The 19,591-nt window shown below is 39.7% G+C and overlaps 1 protein-coding gene across 1 annotated transcript in view; it reads right to left on the minus strand.

Moving 5' to 3' along the window:
* Positions 1 to 19,591, minus strand: part of LOC143854114 (uncharacterized) — a 69,136-nt gene that overhangs the window by 22,546 nt on the left and 26,999 nt on the right. The window contains exons 4-8 of the mRNA XM_077363900.1: positions 17,144 to 18,059; positions 16,865 to 16,992; positions 6,771 to 6,830; positions 6,631 to 6,681; positions 6,347 to 6,417 (exon numbers count right to left, since the gene is read on the minus strand). Coding sequence (XP_077220015.1) covers positions 6,347 to 6,417; positions 6,631 to 6,681; positions 6,771 to 6,830; positions 16,865 to 16,992; positions 17,144 to 18,059 — 1,226 coding nt within the window. The remainder of the gene's footprint in view (positions 1 to 6,346; positions 6,418 to 6,630; positions 6,682 to 6,770; positions 6,831 to 16,864; positions 16,993 to 17,143; positions 18,060 to 19,591) is intronic.

Consider the following 19,591-nt stretch of genomic DNA (forward strand, 5'->3'; position numbering starts at 1 on the left):
TGCGATGAAAATACTTAGTTCATTGGACATGACAACCATAAGCGGCATGTGCGAAGATCCATGCTGCAACCAAAGAAGTTCACAATTATACTCAACTGGGTCAGGTCTTTTCAAGTGGGAGAGAATGATAGGGATCATCCTATGGCCAATATTTTAATTTTAAGTGCCATTTAGGTGTTTTTTGAGTCCTTTAAGTTATAGTAAAGGTACCACGGTCTTTTCCCATCAATATCACTAGGTTTCTTTAAGTTGTAGGTGTTTAAAATGGAGCCCCAATTATATTGTTAAAATCTTGAGTGACAAGGGTAATTATTATCTTTCAAAAAAAGGGTAATTATGTCATTTGTAATTAATCACTTAAATTTAAGCAACGCCAAGATCATCTTGCAACTTAAAAGAAGTCTAGTAGTCTATTGGTGGTAGGAGATGTCCATGTAGAGAGATCTAGTTGAAGTCTAGTAGTCTATTGGTGATAGGAGATGTCCATGTAGAGAGATCTAGTTAAGTTAGGAATTTTAATTTGTTTTAAGTTGGTATTTATTTATTTATTTGTTTTTGAAAATTCTAAATGTTCCTAATGATTTGGCAGTTCACAGTTTAGACTCATGCGGGCCAGGAGTTTTTATTATTATACCACTCAAATTATTTTTTAAGTTGGTATTTATGTTCTATTAGAATTGTTGGATTAAGTCTTGAAGCCCAAGTTTTATGGTCTCTATAAATATAAGGCATTTGGCCAATTTTGAGAATAAATTAGAGAAAGAAGATTTTTGTTCCAAGACTTAGTTGAACCATAGCCTAGGAGAAAACCCTCAAGGGCACCCTCCCTCCCTCTCTAAAGAAAAAGTCATGGCCAAAGTGGTCGCTGGCCTCAACCAGCTCTCTCTTATATTATAGCCGCACCCCTTTTTCCCTAAACGTTAGCCGCGCACCCCCTTTTCCCCACAGTTTACCCACACCTCCCATTTTCCCTCACCTTTAGCCGCATACCCTCTCGTCTACTAAACTCCCATCGCACAAAGTATATCCTTCTCTCCGCCAACACCTTTTCCTCACTCATTTTCCATTTCCACATTCCCTTTCACCTTCTCTTTTCCCGATCTTTTACCTTGCACAACCTATAAACCACCCAATCGCTTAAGAACCAATCTTTATCAATCTTCTCCCCCATATAATCAATCTTTATCGATCTTTACCCTTTCTTATCAAACAATTAACCTTCTTGAACCTTTCTTTAAACATTCTCAACAAACCCATCAAGAATTTCGTCCGGCACCAACTTCAAAGCATGACTTACTGTCATTATCACGCTCATGATTTGAAAATCACATCGCATTTTAGTGCCCTTCACATTTATGCTAGTTAAGAAGTCTTTTTTATGCATCTCTGCTTACAAAGTACCACAGACATTTCCACGGACCACCACAGGTGATGGCTAGCTATAAAGCACCAAATCACACATTCATAAGTAGGAGATTAACACCAAAACCTAGTGATCATATTCACTTTTCATAGCAAATGAACCATCAACGTTTCCAAGAACTCTGTTTTGAGTCGTAACAGACTTCATGGGCTGCTAAATAAATACCAAGTTCAACATGCTTTAATAAGAGAATTGTCCAAAGAATCACCATTTTCTTCCACAACACATAATAGTTACAAATGGACCTCTAAGGGACTGAATTCAAGCCCCAGACTTTAATAAAGATATTACTAATTTTTTAGCTAAAATTTGATCAAAAGTTAATTGACCCACCAGAGGACAAGGAAAATTAGATTTCGACAAGAACAGAAACAAAACAAGCTATCTGAAAAGATTAAGCACTTTAATCATGTCTCCTACTCCACAATCCCACATTGCATAGTTCACTTAGATTTAGTCTTCCTAAAAAATTGGCTAAAATGTTTATGTGGGATTGCATCTGAAAGTCAAATATCATAGACTAGAAGCAATCACTTCAATCCCAAAGACTAATGCGTGGTCAAACCCAAACCTTTGTAATATTGACCAGCTTTGTGTTAAAGACTATTAAACCTTTAAAGTGAACATTTTACCTATTGACCATGAACATCTCTATTCCTATTGACCATGAACATTTATAATTGGAACATAAAGATCTCATTATGACAGTTTCTTCATTTTTTTCTCTTCTGGAGATAGAGAGAAAGTATGCAAGTTTCTTTTATTTTTTTAATGATAAGTATACAAGTTTCTTTCTTTATTTTTTTTCCTTTTTGAGGGAGAGAACAATGTGCAAGATTCGTTCTTTTTTTTTTTTGTGAAAGCGGTAGCCAATATTATTGAAACAAAAAGACCGAGATGGTCAATACAAGGATAAAAAACACTAACTTGAAAATAAATACAAAGAGAAGACTAATCAGGCGTAAGATAATCAAACAATGCCAGAGACTCCTTGGAGACTCCTATTTTAACAAGGCTATCCGCTACCTCATTGGCGGAAGGACGAACATGATGGAAGACAATAGAACACGATCTCGCCCAGCCAAACATCTCGTCAAACAAGTTGTCAAACCTTCATGGTGACTATTTGAAGCCAGTCATCGAACAGATCACATTCAATGAGTCCCCTTCCACCACCACATTATCAACACCCTCTTCAACAAGGAGCTTTAAACATTGATGCACAGCACGTACCTCTGCTTCCGTGGCATCCGCTACTACTATTGGGCCAACAAAAGCCCAAATAACATCTCCTGTATCATTTCTCAGAACACCCCCTGATCCTAGTTGGGCCTGGATTCCCCAAGCTAGAGCCATCAAAATTAAGTTTTACAAAGCCAGACGCAGGAGGAACCCAAACTAGAACAATCTTTTGCTCGATTTCCACACTACTACAAACATCTCCCCATCTTTCCCAAAGATCATAGGCCGAAACGAAATGGAAATTTGGAAGGGATTTCACCCACGAGATAACCAATGCAACTACCTTTGACGGATAGGAAAGCCGACCTCTTCGAAATCCCCTTAAATATCCTAGGGTTTCTTTCCTTCCATATCACCCATATAATAGCTAGAAAGCATATGTTCCAAAGGATTTTACCTTCACTCTTCCGAGGCGCCACAGACCATCAAATGAAAAGATCCATTAAAGTAGCCGAAAAAACCCAACAGATGCCGAATCTTCTTATAATACTACCCCAAATCACTCTAGCCAATTTACAATGAATGAGAAGATGGTCCACAGATTCCCCCGCCTCAGAACAGAGAGCGCAATGATCAATGATAAGAATCTTCATTTTGCGAAGGAAATTCATCATCTAAATCCTCTTTTTTAATGCTGCCCAACCAAAAGTGCACACAGAAGGAGGGCTTGGATTGCACACGCTCTAGCAATTTTGGAAGACACCGAGCTAGTCACTAGATAATGGTAGAATGATTTTACAGTGAATTCCCAGATGTGTTCCAGATCCAAACTCGTTTATCTACCCCGTCCGATTTTAAGCAACTCCCATCCAACAATTCCATCAAACAACCGATGGATGTGAGCTCACGATCGAAGAAGTTCCTTCTAAATTGTGGCCTCCAAACTATACTTCCATTTATTCTCTCCGTATTGTCTTTAACAAAACCGTCCTTTTTCACTGCGATGACATACAAATATGCATACCTTTCTTTTAATGAACAATCACCACACCAAATGTCTACCCAGAAACGAATTCTCTCCCCAGAATAAACCCTGAATCTAGTACCGGCTTCAAATAGGCTATTCAATCTCATAATATCTCTCCAAATAGTTAAGCCTTGGGATCTAAACTCATCTAAGGGTATCCCTTTGCCAGGGAGAGCAACATATTTCGCTTCAATGACTTTGACCCACAGGTGAGATTTCTCATTACAAAATCCCCACAGCCATAGTTGTAAATTTCATTTCGGTGGCCATTTCGTTTTGGCCACCAAAACAAAATTTCGGACAATTTCGTTCGGAACTTTTTGGTAAATTTCGTCAAGTTTCTGTAAATTTCAGTAAATTCCGGTCAATTCCAGTCGATTTCGGTCAATTTCGGCCAAAATCTGGAACGAAACGAAATTTTCATCATTTTGTTCCTGTTTTCGGCCGAAAACCATTTCGGACGAAACGAAACAAAATTTACAACGATGCCCACAGCCATTTTGCCCATAAGAACTACGTTAACCGATGCTTCTAATTCCGAGCCCTCCACCTCTAATAGGTAAGCATACTCTTTCCCACTTTACCAAGGGAATACCCCACTTATTATCGGAACCACCCCAAAGGAAACGGCTTTGAATCTGTTCAATTCTTTCAACAACGCTTGCAATACACTTGAAAACCGACATAAGGTAAATCAGGATATTAGCTAAAACTGCTTTGATCAGAGTGATTCTAGCTCCACTGGATACAAGATTTCTCTTCCACGTATCCAGCCTTTTTTCTACTCATTGCACAACATGATCCCAGCACATCTTTTTGGGTTTAGCAAACCCAAGCAGCAAGCCGAGGTAAGAGGGGAGGGAATCCACTCCGCACCCTATAATGCCAGCCAACCCTTGAATTGCATTGTACTCTAAATGGATCCCAAAGGCTCTGGATTTATGGAAGTTAGATCTTTGACCCGTTATTGCTTCGTAACACCGCAGAATTGCTTTCAAATTCTAACACTTTCATCACATCCGGATAGCTAAATAAAAGCGTATCATCTGCAAACTCAAGATGGTATATTTCTAATTCACCCCCCCCCCCCCCCCTCTCCCTTAAAACCTTCTATTAAGCCCAGATTCTTTCCTCTTTCAATGAGCCTGGTCAAAGTTTCCGCAACAATTACAAAGAGGAAAGAAGAGAGAGGGTCCCCTTGCCTTAAACCCGACTTTAAAAAACCTCTAGGAATTCCACTAATGAGGATAGAGAACCACTCGGAAGATATGCAACTAGATATCCAATCCCTCCACCTAGAGCCAAACCCCATTCTCTCCATAAGATAGTCTAAACATTTCCAGTCCACCCTATCATAAGCTTTTCCCATATCCAGCTTGCAAATAAGCCGTCCCCTTCTAAATTTATGGTGGTAATCCGCTACTTCATTGGAAATCAAAGAACAGTCGAGAATTTGTCTCTTGCTAACAAATGCACTCTGGCTATCAAATATTATTGAGAGTAAAGTCTTGTTCAGACATTCAGCTAGAACCTCGGCGAGAACCTTATACAAGCATCCTACGAAAACTGATAGGGCGGAATACTGATACTGATGAGGCACCTTTCACTTTAAGGATCAGAGCGATAAATGTTGCCCCAATACCACAATCCAAATTCAAACCGTCATAAAATTCATTGAAGAATCGAAATATGTCTTCTCTTACATATTCCCAACATCTTTGAAAAAAAACATGGCAAAAAACATCAGGTCCAGGAGCTCCATCTTTCCCCAAAAGCAAGGCAAAAACCATCGAAATATGCCTTCTCTTACATATTCACTTCATGTCCAATTGTAAGATTCTTTCTTCATTTTTTTTCGAGAGAGAGGGAGAGACAGATATGCAAACTCTTTCACCTCAACCATCCACAATCTAACTACTACAAAGCATATAAAACTTTAAACCAAACATTTTACCTATCGACCATGAACATCTCTATTCCTACTGACCATGAACATCTATAATTAGAACATAAAGATATCATTATGACAGTTTCTTTCTTCACTTTTTTCCTTCTGGAGAGAGAGTGCAAGTTTCTTTTCTTTTCTTTTTTTTCTTTTTTTCTGATGATAGGTATCCAAGTTTCTTTGTTCATTTTTGCTTTTTGAGGGAAAGACAACAATGTGCAAGATTCTTTCTACATTTTTTGAGAGAGAGAGAGATCAATATGCAAGTTATTAATTAAATTCATATCCTTACAGATTATTATGGTTTAAAATGGGATTATATAAAAAGAAGCAATTCTGAGAATTCACTATTAGAGGAATGATAGAATGAAGGGCGCCCTTGCAAAAATCAGCTTCAAGGGCGCCCCTATTGGTTAATTTCTGCAAAGTGTGGCACCAAAAAAAGTGGATAGCACCTAAAAAGTGGAAACCGTAATGACTTTGCATAAATCAACCAATAAGGGCGCCCTTGAAGCTGATTTTCGCAAGGGCGCCCTTCATTCTATCATTCCTCTCATTATTACAGCTGAAAAGCAACTAAATAGTGCAATTACTCATTTTTCTGGCCACAGTAAAGATTAACGTGCCACCAAAGTATAGATAGACTAACAGGAAATATCAAATTTCCGCATGAATTATGGAGCAAGTTAACAAGAAATGATTTTATAACCAGCTCCTTGTTTTTACGATACTGAAAAACCACCGATAGAGTTTAAACATGAAAGGATATTCTTTTCTACGGCCTGTTTCACTTGCTCGGTCACGAAGATGACTGAGCCGTAACAGCTCTGTTTCCAACCACTGCACACGGGGCACAAGAATCGTGAGTTGAAAGCACACAAATCATGTTCAGAAATTAAATGCCGAAATTCTATTTCATTTTATTTTTTGAATGGCTTAAATGCCGAAAATTAATAAATTGAACAAAGATCTATAGCAGGATAGGAAGCATAAAGTAACCAAATGACACAAACAAATAAATATCAAAAGATAATGAAGGGGTACAGTGCTCACATCATTGACTCTCACTGCCTGGAGCACCCTGGCTTTCTCATAAACCTCTCCCTGCAAAAGAGAAACATAAATCATATTATGATATAAAAAAGTGTGCATTATTATACCAAAAGAGGAAGTAGAAAGAAATATAGTATTACCACTGTTAGTCGGCTAATTAATCCACATTTTATACTTTGACGTAGACGCTTGCATTCCTCCTGCAAACAACAAAAAAAAAGGAATTAGTCACAACAGGACAATTAACTGGAAGCCAGGCATAGAAGTAATTATGTCACACCATTATGACCTTTACAAATACAACTGAATTAGCATTAATGATGATGCAAATAGCAAATGAAACCCCAACAGTGAACGCATCCCTCAATGTGATAATGTGGCTACTACTCATACAAAATCAATATCATGAACGCATCCCTCAATGTGAGAATATGGCTACCACTCGTACAAAGTCAATATCATGACTACAGTTCTTTAGACGTTTGAATATCTTGACTACTATCTATTCCAACTCTGAAAATACAATGCATAGATTACAGATATTACATAGTTAACATCATGACTACTTTTCTTTCATGCCTAAATATCTTGATTAGTATCCATTCACACCGAAATGAAAGAATGCACAGATTCCACATGCATTGGGATATATACTATTGCATAAATGAATATGAAATGCGTGTATGTGTGCGTGTTCGTGTGGGCATGTGTGTGTGTGTGTGTGTGCGCATCTTCCAAATACCACGATTAGTTTGATCCGAGGTTTCAAATTTCGGTTTCAGTCATCAGCGAAATCGAAATATTTTGGTTCCGGTAAGAAATTTCAGCATAAATCTTGTAAAATCACGGCCGAAATCCAAGGAAAATTCTTCAACATTGATTTTTCTTTTTATTTTTGTCCTTTTTTAAGAAATATCTTAAAGGAAGCTCGTGGTTCTTCACTTTTCTGAGAGTGAAATTTGTTTTTTTCAGGGTTAATGTCTTTGTTTTTTATCTGAAAAATTGCATGATTCGCATATTTTGACTGTGATATTAATTAAATTCCAAAATTTTGGGCAAAATCTTGCATGTTTATGAATCAAAGTGGATTTGGTTTCGGTACCAAGCCGAAATCGAAATATTTGGGCCGAAATTTAAAACCAAAGTTTAATCTAGCTTGACGCCAATCTTACCATACTGTGAACCCTAGCTTCCCCTTTAGTTCAACACAATATTTGCTACAGAGCTACAAGAACCAGTTCTCTTGCCTTATGGTCCTACATCACATTAATCCTAGATAAACTAGCAAAATAATAATAGCTCTCCATCATAGGCAGCCTTCATCCTTATTTGCATACTATACAGCATCCCTATAACTATTATAATCTTATCCAAGATGAATTCATTTGGAGACAAGATAAGAATACCTAAAAGTTAACACAGCCCTAAAAGTTAAATAAGAATACCTAAAGGATTAAAATTGAGACACAAAAGACAGGATATGATCAACTAAGTTTGTGCGCATGTGCGCATTCAAAATGGGTGGGCCCCACTGGAACCATCGTAGTGATTTACAAGATTCTGGCCAACATTTAATCAACCAACTCTTCTTTTTCTTTTCTTTTTGAATGAAACAGTTTAGCTAGGAACATAACAGAGAACATGACCTTAGGATAAAATGGAAGAAAATGATCCAAGTAGAAGAACCCAACTAGAACTAAGATTAGAGACGGGTGGATTCCTTTCACCTTCTTCATGAAATTTTTCTAAAGGATTCATTTAGCCGACCCCAACTACTTTGGGACAAAGGCTTTGTTGAGTTGAGTTGAGTTGAAAGAAACAGTTCTGTTAAAAAATAGCAGGGACAAGGCGTCCCTAGAAAATACAGCCAAAACACCCAGGAAACCTGAACACCAACCCTGAAAATGGTCCAACCTCCTTCGCTTCCACCTCGTTCGAATCATGGAATATGCCTTTGATGCCTGCCCTTATAGGGTTACCTTTGGAGCTACCAACGAAGTTAAGCTTCACACACCCATTTTGGGAGGGAGGGGCGATAGTTTTCCAAAGCTTGGAAACGTGAGCGTCATCCCTCACCACGTTAACCAACCTGTGGAAAAAAAAATTTACAGAAAAAGAACCTTGAGGACCAGAAGGCCACACTCTATGATATGGAATTCTAGAAGAGCAATAAGAGGAAGCAAGGAGCCCAAAAAGGGAGGATGAACTTTCTATTTCAATGCCCTTCATATTTCTTCTAAGCCTGATAACCCAATCGTGACCCCACATCCGCCCTCCTCTCCAATTAATCACATACTCTTGCCCCTTTATACGTCGCTCGGAGATATAGGTTCCAAAATGCATGGAAGTGCAATAAGAGGAGGCAAGGAGCCCAACAAGGAAGAATAAAATTTGAATTTCAATGTCCTTCAGATTTCTTCTAAGCCTAATAACCCAATCGTGACCCCCCATCCCCCTCTCCTCTCGAAGTAAACACATACTCTTCTCCCTGTATTGGTTGCTCGGAGATATAGGTTCCAAAATGCATGGAACAATAGAGACTCACTGATCCAGAGATCTACCTAGAATCGTGTCCCCTCTCCCCTCTAAACCTAACCAAGAACTCAAACTGTCCTCTAAAAGCACAAATGGACTTCATGTACCCGAACCATTACCAAAAGAATGGTCCCTACACTCGCAACAACAACAATCCCCCCCCCCCTCTCCCTCTAATTCCCACATCCCAATCATGACCCACGCCCCAATCCTCCTCTCCTCTCTAAGAAACACAGTCTTGCCCCTCTATCGGTCACTAAGAGATATAAATTCGGAAATGTGTGACACAACAGAGATTCACCTATCTAGAAATGGACCCAAAATCTTATCCCATCTCCCCTCCACTCTAAATCTAACCAAGGACTCAAACCGGCCTCTAAGACCACAAATGGACTTAACGCACCTGAACATCTACCCAAAGGGTCCCTACACTCCCAACACCAACCCCCCAACAAAGCCCTACCATATTTATCCCCAATAAATTTGTGCCATAGAGCTTCTTTCTCCTCTTCATATCCCCAAAGCAACTTCTCCCTATGGGTGCTTTGTTCGACATTGTTAGGTTCCGTTGCCACGCTTCTACAATTGCAAACCTTCTTCCAGTTCATGAGGTGCCTCAACTTTTTGTTGCCCTCTCCTCCAAGGTTTTAAATCTCGGTTTTGGTTTCGGTCATCAATGAAACCGAAACGTTTCGGTTTCGGTACGAAATTTCAGACGAAATCTTGTAAAAATTTCATCGAAATTTCGGTAAATTTCCGAAACGTTTCACCGAAATTTTGTACTTCACCGAAACGTTTCACCGAAATTTCAGAAATGTTTCGGCGAAGTTTGGTACTTTTCCGACTCACTGTGAATTTCATTTCGTTTTCCACCGAAACCAAAATTTAAAACCATGCTCTCCTCAAAAGAAGTCTCTTTGTAGCTTCTCAATTCGTTTCGTTACTTTCACCGGTATTTTATCTAGGGAAATGAAATAAACAGGCATGTTTTCAATGTTGCTTTGATAAGAGTGATCCTTCGCCCACATGATAGGTATTTCTTTTTCCAAGTAGCTAGCTTCCTTTTAATTCTTTCAATCACCGAGTCCAAACAGATGCCTTGAAAATGCCAAAGCCCAATTCCTTCTTTCTACACCCTAGTACCCTCGCATGACGCAGCACCTTACCATCTTCCATATTAATCCCAGCTATCAAGCTTTTGGAAAAATTCATCTTTGTTACGTGAGAAATTAGGGAGAGACAGATAGAGTCGTGTGTCCCTCTCCTCACCAATACAAACACACACACACACACACACACACACACACACACACACACACACACACATATACAGTTAGTGATATAGCCTTAATACATTACAGTGAACTAAACAAGACGTACGAAGCTCTAGATATAAATTATAACAGTAATCAATAGTGTGGCCCCCCAGATGACAATGAGTGCAATAACGAGATCCACGTCCACTAGGACCACGACCTCCCCATGAATCACAACCACCTCCACGGCCTCGACCACAGCCAAACCGGCCACCACCACGACTACTACAATCATCCCCAAGAGCAGAGCCATCAAGAGCAGGGTCACTGGGCCCAACAACCATCACAAAGGGTTGTACGCGAGAGAACACCTCATCAAGAGAGGGAAGGGTCCCTGCGCCAACAATCTATTGCCGAATCGGGAGAAAATCAGGGCCCAAGGCATCAACAAACTTGATAACACATAAGTCCTGCTTGGCAAGAACAGTAGGATCTACAATGAATGGCATGTAGAGATCAAGTTGTTCATAAAGGGCTACATACTAACAGTAAAAGTCTGATACCGACTTGTCCCCACGCTAGAGACCCATCCACTCAGAGTAAATATCACAAATACGGGTGAGGTTCTTCACCACAAAAAACAAAGTGTCAGCTCATTGTCATATGTCCTGAGAGGGACTTAAGTTACATCATCGGGCCAGCTACTTTTGTCTCCTTACTATTCCACAACAAAGTTCGAATCACAGCATCCTCCTTGCGCCACTTAGCATAGGTTTTATCATCAATAGGGGGATAATGCTCTATAAACTCGACTTGACCACGAGCAAGCAAATAATTCTCATCCCCCATGTGCCAAGGTGGGTAATTCGACCCATCCAATTTAATAGAGGTCATCTGAAGGTTCGAAATATCCAAACTTGTAGAAGAGGAACACATAGGGAGAGCCATAATACCAGTGATAAATCAAATCAACATCACCAAGTGAATTCGGGACATGAAAAGAACCCGACAAGCACCACCACCATAAATAACACTGAAAATCAACAGGCATATCCATCCGAAGCCGCCAAACACAAGGATGAAAAAGAGGGTTAGAGTATTTAGGTCGTCAAAGAGAAAGAATTAGGGTTAGGATTAGGATTTGGAGATGTAAGGGTTGAGATGGGGATTGGGGTGGGGCAGAGAGGGATATAGAAATTTGGGGCTCGCTGGGATTTGAAGGTTTGGGGAATGGGAGGGTGGATGGATTTACAGAAGGGGATATGAAAATTTGGGGATCGCGGCAAGGGATTTGGAAGTTTGGGGAATAGGAATGGGAAGATGGATGGATTTACAAAAAGGGATATGGAAATTTGGGGATCACGGCAAGGGAATTGGGGATTTGGGGTTGAGTCAATGGGATATGGAGATTCGGGAATATGGGGATGTCTGGGATGGAGATTAGGGTTTGGGTAGCGCGGCAACCAAAGGATGGAGGAAGGATAGGGGTTACGGCAATGATAAGAGCGAGGGGGGTTTTTGCCCGTGATGGGTTACCGCAATAAGGGGATTGCGCAATAGGTGGGGTGGGTTTTTTGGGATTGCGCAAGGTGGGGTGATAGGTTACTTGTGCAGGATAGGTTACGGCAATAAGGGGGTTGCGCAATAGGTGGGGTGGATTTTGGGGATTGCCCAAGGTGGACGGTTGCAGATTGTAGGGTTACGGATTGGTGGGTGACGGGAGTGGCAAGGTTCTTCAAGTTTGGTCCCTAGGGCATCGAAAACCCTAGGCCTATGATATCATGTTACGTGAGAAACAAGTGGAGGAGAAATTAGGGGGCGAGAGAGTCGTGTGTCCCTCTCCTCACTAATATATCTCTATACTATATAGGAGAAGAGAAAAGGAAAGGATTTTTTGAATTATTTGAAAATTCTATGAGAATTACACATCACTTTTTTTTACTTTTTTTAACAAAGGCACCCATACAACCCACATATTTTCAATCCTACCCCCTCCTTTATACTTTTTAACAAAGGGACCCATTAAAGCCACATAATTTCAATCTTACCCCTCTCCTTTATCCTTTTTTAATAAAAAATCTATAGGGTGATCTTAACCATCTGATTTAAGAGGAACAACATATTATGGAAACCACTATAGATTGGAGGGCTAGGATCAGCCAATGGAAATAATTTTTGGGGCACAACCTATTTATGTTGTGTTCCATCACATGGACGGTTTGGATCAACCTATGATGTGGTCCGTACAGTTTTTTGTCGGCCGGTGCATCGCACGGGATTTTTTACAAGTGTGTGTGTGTGTGTTTGTGTATATATATATATATATATATATATATATATATATATATATATATATAGCAGAAGACAAAAGGAGAGAATTATTTGAATTTCTCCCAAAATTCTATGAGAATTACACATCACTTTTTTGACATTTTTTAACAAAAGAACCCATTCAACCCACATATTTTCAATCCTACCCCCTCCTTTATGCTTTTTAACAAAGGCACCCATTAAAGCCACATAATTTCAATCCTACCCCCCTCCTTTATGCTTTTTTAATTATGGAAACCTCTATAGATTGGAGGGCTAGGATCAGCCTATGGAAATGATTTCACGGGCACAACCTATTTCTGTTGTGGTCCATCACATGGACGGTTTGGATCAACCGATGATGTGGTCCGTACAGTTCTTTGTCAGCCCGTGCATCGCACGAGGTTTTTACTAGTATACTATATAGCAGAAGAGAAAAGGATAGAATTATTTGAATTTCTCTCAAAATTTTATCAAAATTACACATCACTTTTTTTGACTTTTTTTAACAAAGGCACCCATTCAACCCACATATTTTCAATCCTACCCCCTCCTTTATGCTTTTTAACAAAGGCACCCATTAAAGCCACATAATTTCAATCCTACACCCCTCCTTTATGCTTTTTTAATTATGAAAACCTCTGTAGATTGGAGGGCTAGGATCAGCCTATGGAAATGATTTTACGGGCACAACCTATTGATGTTGTGCTCCATCAAATGGACGGTTTGGATCAACCTATGATGTGGTTCATACAGTTCTTTGTCGGTCCGTGCATCGCACGGGGTATTTTACTAGTGTGTGTGTGTGTGTGTGTGTGTGTGTGTGTATATATATATAGAGAGAGAGAGAGAGGAAATGGTTTGTGTGCAGCTGCACAGATAAGCTATCTGTGCATGGCTGCACAAACCATAGTGGGGGCCACATTTTTGGGGGGATCCAAACCATTCATTGGGAAGGCCCTTTCTTGGATAGGGTGTGTACCAAAAATCAGCCCTATATGGACAGACACTGTTTCTGCCCATTTTTTCCCTCCACAAATGGCAAGGTTAGGATGATCCTAAAGGGCTGATTTTTGGTAAACACCCTATCCATGGAAGGGCCTTCCAAATGAATGCTTTGGATCCCCCAAAAAATGTGGCCCCCCATGGTTTGTGCAGCCATGCACAGATAGCTTATCTGTGCAGCTGCACACAAACCATTTCCTCATATATATATATATATATATGAGGAAAACGTTCCTGTGCGCTGTACATCATAGAAAGACACCTATTGGCTTGTTTTGTGGGTCCCGCTCGTGAAGAGATAAGAGGAATCTCGACTAAATCTGGACTATTCTCCCCTTCCGTCAAACCATAGGCGAAAAAAAACCACTCGTCTCTTTCGCTGTTGTACCACAAAATGAAAACCCTAAGCTTCGTACCAGTCTTTCCCTCGAACCAGAGGCGAAAAGTAGGAAGAGGATTTCGGGAAAGTTTTTACTATTTCGCGTTAGATTTTTTGATATTTTCACGGGGACTATGGGTGACCCTTCCTTCTCCAATTGGATTTCAAACCATATTTGGATTAGGTGTGAGAGGAAGTAAGTCCTTTCTCCCATATACCAACATACATATGGTGAGCTTCCCACCGAGATTAAATTCTTAGAATCGGTTGGCCTTCACTTTGGTAAAAATTACTTCTCCCAATTATATTGAACCGGGTACCTGTTGTTCATTGGACGCAATACAACATGAATCCCAAGCTCCCAGGAAACATTCCAATTACAGCCAACACAACCGGTGATCGGATCCCAGAGATGGTATTGCGGCCCTCTAGAATTCGTTCAATTGAAGAGTATGAGAGGTCTTGAACAAATCCGTTCTATGGTTTTGTCACAGAAACATTCCAATTACAGCCAATTGGCATAACAATCATCAAATATCTAGCAGGCTTCAGTACATTCACTCCATTCGTTTAAACTGGGATCAACCTTAAACTAAACATAGTCCTGCACACATCGATCCCTGTAATTTCAGCTGATCTACCAAGATCAGATCTGAACTGTATAAGGGACTAATTCTTTCTGGTTGATCTCCTTCCCAAGGCATCAAAATCCAGAAAATCACGAAGGTTCGATCTCAACCTCTTTCCTTCTCCCAGGAAAGCTGACCGTACTAGCGGTTATTGAGCAAAAAATCACCCACGGGAAATTTTTGTTAAGGAGATAGAGAGGAATGAGAAACTTGCACCTTTTTTCATTGGATTTTCTTCCTTAAAAAACGTAAGAGGGAGGAGCAGATTGACTCTGTTTCTTTGGAAATGCGGTATTTTGGGCGTGAAAAATTACAAAAGAGGAGGAATTGGGTTACCGGCTACCTTTTTAAGGGTTTTTTAGAACTTCTAATCTAAACTGTTCACTTGATCCAAAGGCTGACACATGGGCAACAAACGTTTTTGTCGTGTCGAGATGCATGTGAAACAGGATTTAGTCGGGATTCCTCTTATCTATTCACAAGCGGGACCACTAAACAAGCCAATGGGAGTCTTTATATTTACTAAAGCGCAGGAACGCTTTCCTATATATATATATATATATATATATATATATATATACACGACCCTAAGTAGTTTGGGACAAAGGCTTAGTTGAGTTGAGTGATTTGCTAGGGTCCATCGGAAAAGGCATTTCACAGAACGTCTGTTGCATGAGACATCAGCCACATAGGCTTACTTTCCAACAGAGTTTGTAATAATTCATGAGGTGACTGCTCTCTCAAGCAACAGACATTCCACGAAATGCCTTTTGCGATGGACCCTAGCCAATCCGATATATATATATAGGTCGGCTAGAGAACCTTCTCTAGTCCGCCGACCAAAAACAGTGGGCCCATGTTGTTTGGATGATCCAAAGCACTCATTTGATGGGCCCTGGCATAGATAGGGTGTGCCCAAAAAATCAGCTCCATAGGATCATCCTACGCCTTCGATTTGTGGAGGTTAAAAACAGAGTGAGCCCACGTTGTTTTGATGATCCAAAGCATTCATTTGATGGGCCCGGTCATAGATAGGATGTGCCTAAAAAATCATCTCCATAGGATCATCCTAACCCTTCGATTTATGGAGGTTAAAATGGACGCGTATAAACTCCACAAATCTGTCCATTTTTAACCTCCACAAATCAAAGGGTTAGGATGATCCTATGTAGCTGATTTTTTGGGCACACCCTATCTATGCCAGGGCCCATCAAAAGAATGTTTTGGATTATCCAAATATTGTGGGCCCACCTTGTTTTTTGGTTGGCGGACTAGAGAAGGTTCTCTAGCCGACCGACTAGAAACACTTTCCTCATATATATATATATATAGACTCTCACTTTTTTGGTCAGCGGACTATAGACTCTCACTTTTCCCATTTCTTTCTTGTCTTCTTTGTCTACCCCATTGTCAACACAGTACGAGGGCTCTAGGCTCTCTTCATCTACTTCCCTTCTTTGTCTTCTTTTCTTTTTTTTTGTATTTTTCACACCCACTAAAAAAACGTAGGAAGAAAGGGGAGAAACCACTCCCGTACTTAGCCACCTTCGCTGCCGCCGTGTGTCCGTAGCCGGCAAGGCCGCAATGCGAGTGTGGAATGGGAATTAATATTCTATATAAAAAGTTTCTAGGGGTGGGGATGCATGCAAGGAATCAAATTGTGGACTTTTAGCTCAGACTAAGTTCTCGAAAGCAAACATCTAAATAGAATACATGTTTTTTCTAGATTGTGTACTTATTTTTTATATGTTTCTTAATTTTTCTATTTTAAACCCTGCAAGAGTAATGTATGTGAGATTGAGCTTGAGAGGTGTCTGTGTGGGTCCTAGACAAAAAAATTTAGATCGTCACACATATATGTCGAGAAACAATAAGTCGAATACTTCAGTTTTCCTTCAATGACATCATTACAACAGACAGAGGTTAGTGTGTGACAAACTACAGGATAGAGAACCTTTTACGGTTAAATGAATACCTCTACAATGAATAATTTTTCAGAACTATCCTAAAACAGCCAAACAGAAAGTTTACATAACACCATATACAATGTCATTAGGCTGAATATACATAGAATGATGGGGGCAAAAAAACTATGAATATGAACATCAATGCTTAATCACCTCAGAGAACTCCTGATTTGAAATTGTGTCAATAGTTATAACCTCCGTTTTGTTTAAATTTAATATCTCAAGTGTAGCGTCTGTTGTCCTTTTGCCAGTTTTATATGGCTCTGCTGCCTTGCCAGTACCTGCATAGAAAACTGTCAGCCTTCGTGATTTTATTTGTTCCACAAAGCAAACACATACTGGTAAATAAAGAAATTGATTTTTTTTATAAGAAAAAGAATAACAGATAATGGTAAATAAAGAAATTGATGACAAAAGGATAAAAAAATTTACCTACTACTTGAACAAGCCTATACATATCTTGCTTTTGACCTGCACCAGAAATTCTTATTCTCACAAAAGAGCCAATAACCTTATTCTGGAACCTGTCCATATCTTCAATTAAATCCTCCATCAAGTTGCGTCGCAAGTAAATTAAGTTAATGTTGTGAACATCAATTGCTGCATAATCATCAAGATTAGTCTGTGGGCCCCTCTCATTCCTTTTCCGTGTTTTCTTTTTCTTATCTGAGCCAGTCTTTGTTATGGCATCACTGTTGCCTTCAACCTCCGTATGAAGAACCTCAGTATCTAGACTGTCATCTGCAAAGGTTGGAGGAGGCTCTTTTATAAGGAAGTGTGATTCAAGAAGCTTTAACATTTCGAAATGCCCAACACGTGGTTTTCCAAAGAGATTTTCAAGTCTCGGGTCACAAATTATTTGACTTTTCCTGCGCGGATCCCTAAGATTTTTTAGTTTTATATATTCTAGCAAGAGAGCCTGAACATCAAACTGGGATAAGACGGATTTATCGCCATCTTTCATGTGAGCAACAAACTCCAAGAGCTCTTTCGAAGCCCACTCGGTGTCCTGTACCACAGATTTCCCTCCCGTACCAGATGATTTTATCGCACTGGGAGAATCCTCTTCGATGGTAGAGGATTTTGACCGTTTTGTCCCTTTTTTTCTTGCAGAATTACCAACTTCAAGATTTCCTGAAGAGATATCTGAACTGGAACCTGGATCATTATTAGCATCATATAATTCATCAGAAGATTCCTCATTACGAGGCAAACCACCAGGCCCCTTGCGTGGATTTATAGCTCTGGTAAGCTCTTCTGAAGTTAATGATAGCTTCCCTTTCAACTCTAACCAATACTCCTTGAACAAGTACTCCCAATTGCTTTTGTCATCAAAATCTATGCGAGCCTACATATATATCAAAGCCAGAAAATTCATGCCCAAGGAAAAAGGAATAGATGTGTAATGATAATAGAAAACAGATGTGCACATTGGGGTCTCTGCCCAAGAAAATATAAACCAATGGATGCAATGCATAGGCCATGAGTTCAATCCCAGCTTACCACAAGACACACACACAGAGAGTTATATTCTAGTTATGAAAAAATACCAAATGGAGTTCCACAGGTAACAGAACCTTCTACAGTAACTCTTGAATTTTTTTACAATGTGAAAAGCACTCATTAATTAATATAAAACATAAAACTGGATGGGATCCCAAAAAGGTGCAAGTCTAGAAAGCGTAATAACCAGATACAAGTGTGGAATATATAAACCACGGTAGCCTGCAAGAGGTTAAAGAAGTCATGCATTTGGTTTATTCAGTGAGAAAAGAGAAACTATGCGTGAATGAAATATGAGAAATAGACCTAAATACTGAAGCTAGGAAAGAACGAGGAGAAAAGCAGTCAACGAACTGAGACAATACTTACAAGATAACAGAAATAAATACAGTGGAAGAAATCCTGCTTGCTTCCACAAAACCTTTGAAATCCCAATCTCCCCTCCCACGAGAAAAATCTCCTCTTCCTTTTTCTCTTGTAACAAAAAAACATGTTGAGTTCTCTCTCTTTCATATGAGTTTTTGCAAGATAGAGTCAATGACAGCAGTTTTGGATTCTACCAAATCCCGTCAATATTCAAAAAGACTGCTAATCCGAATATTGCCATGAGACAATGCCTCACCTTCATTCCTCTCATCCTTCCAACCACGTGCTTCAATTCCATCTGCCTTTTTTTCTTTTTGGTAGAAACCCATTTATAAAACATTGCTTCTAAGCTATTTTTCAGTCCACAAATCAAAAGAAATAAAAAAGAGAAAACAGGGCATATTCAGGAGGACAAAAGAGAAGAAATGGTATCACCGTTCGATTGGTCAGAGAGAGAGAGCCATGGAGGAACATCGGTGGTGATCAAAATGGAAAACTCCAACTGGTCAATGCTCGAATTAGATAGACATGAAGAAGAAGAAAATTTATTGATCAGCAGCAACAAAAACAGAGGAAAAAAATGCAAAACAGCTGACTTAGTTTCTCTTGCTCCAACCCCTCTTGCTCATCCAACATGGCAGCATCTTCCTCAATGGGTACGAAACTGCTCTCTACCCAACCCGTCTCGTCCTCGCTTCCCCATTGCCTCTCCTTCTCTGTTTCTCCTTTCTATTAAGTCTAACCAGCTAACAACTAATACCCCCCAAGAAGAAAAACATCGTGAGACTGATGATACTAGGTCGTAAGGATTTTTTAAATTTTTTTTTTGAATGGCAAAAGATTTTATTAATAGAGCAAAGGCTGAGAGGGTCTAAAAAGAACTACAATATGAGGGCACAGCAAATGCAAAAGCTCCATTTAAGGGGGGAGGAAATCAAACAATTCAATGGACTGTCTAGATACTCCGTCTCTGGCCAACCCATCCGCCTCCCCATTGGTGGAGCATATGAC

Source organism: Tasmannia lanceolata, unplaced genomic scaffold (assembly GCF_043159265.1).
Source record: "Tasmannia lanceolata isolate RefF3 unplaced genomic scaffold, GAP_Taslan_0.1 ptg000020l, whole genome shotgun sequence".
Lineage (NCBI taxonomy): Eukaryota > Viridiplantae > Streptophyta > Magnoliopsida > Canellales > Winteraceae > Tasmannia > Tasmannia lanceolata.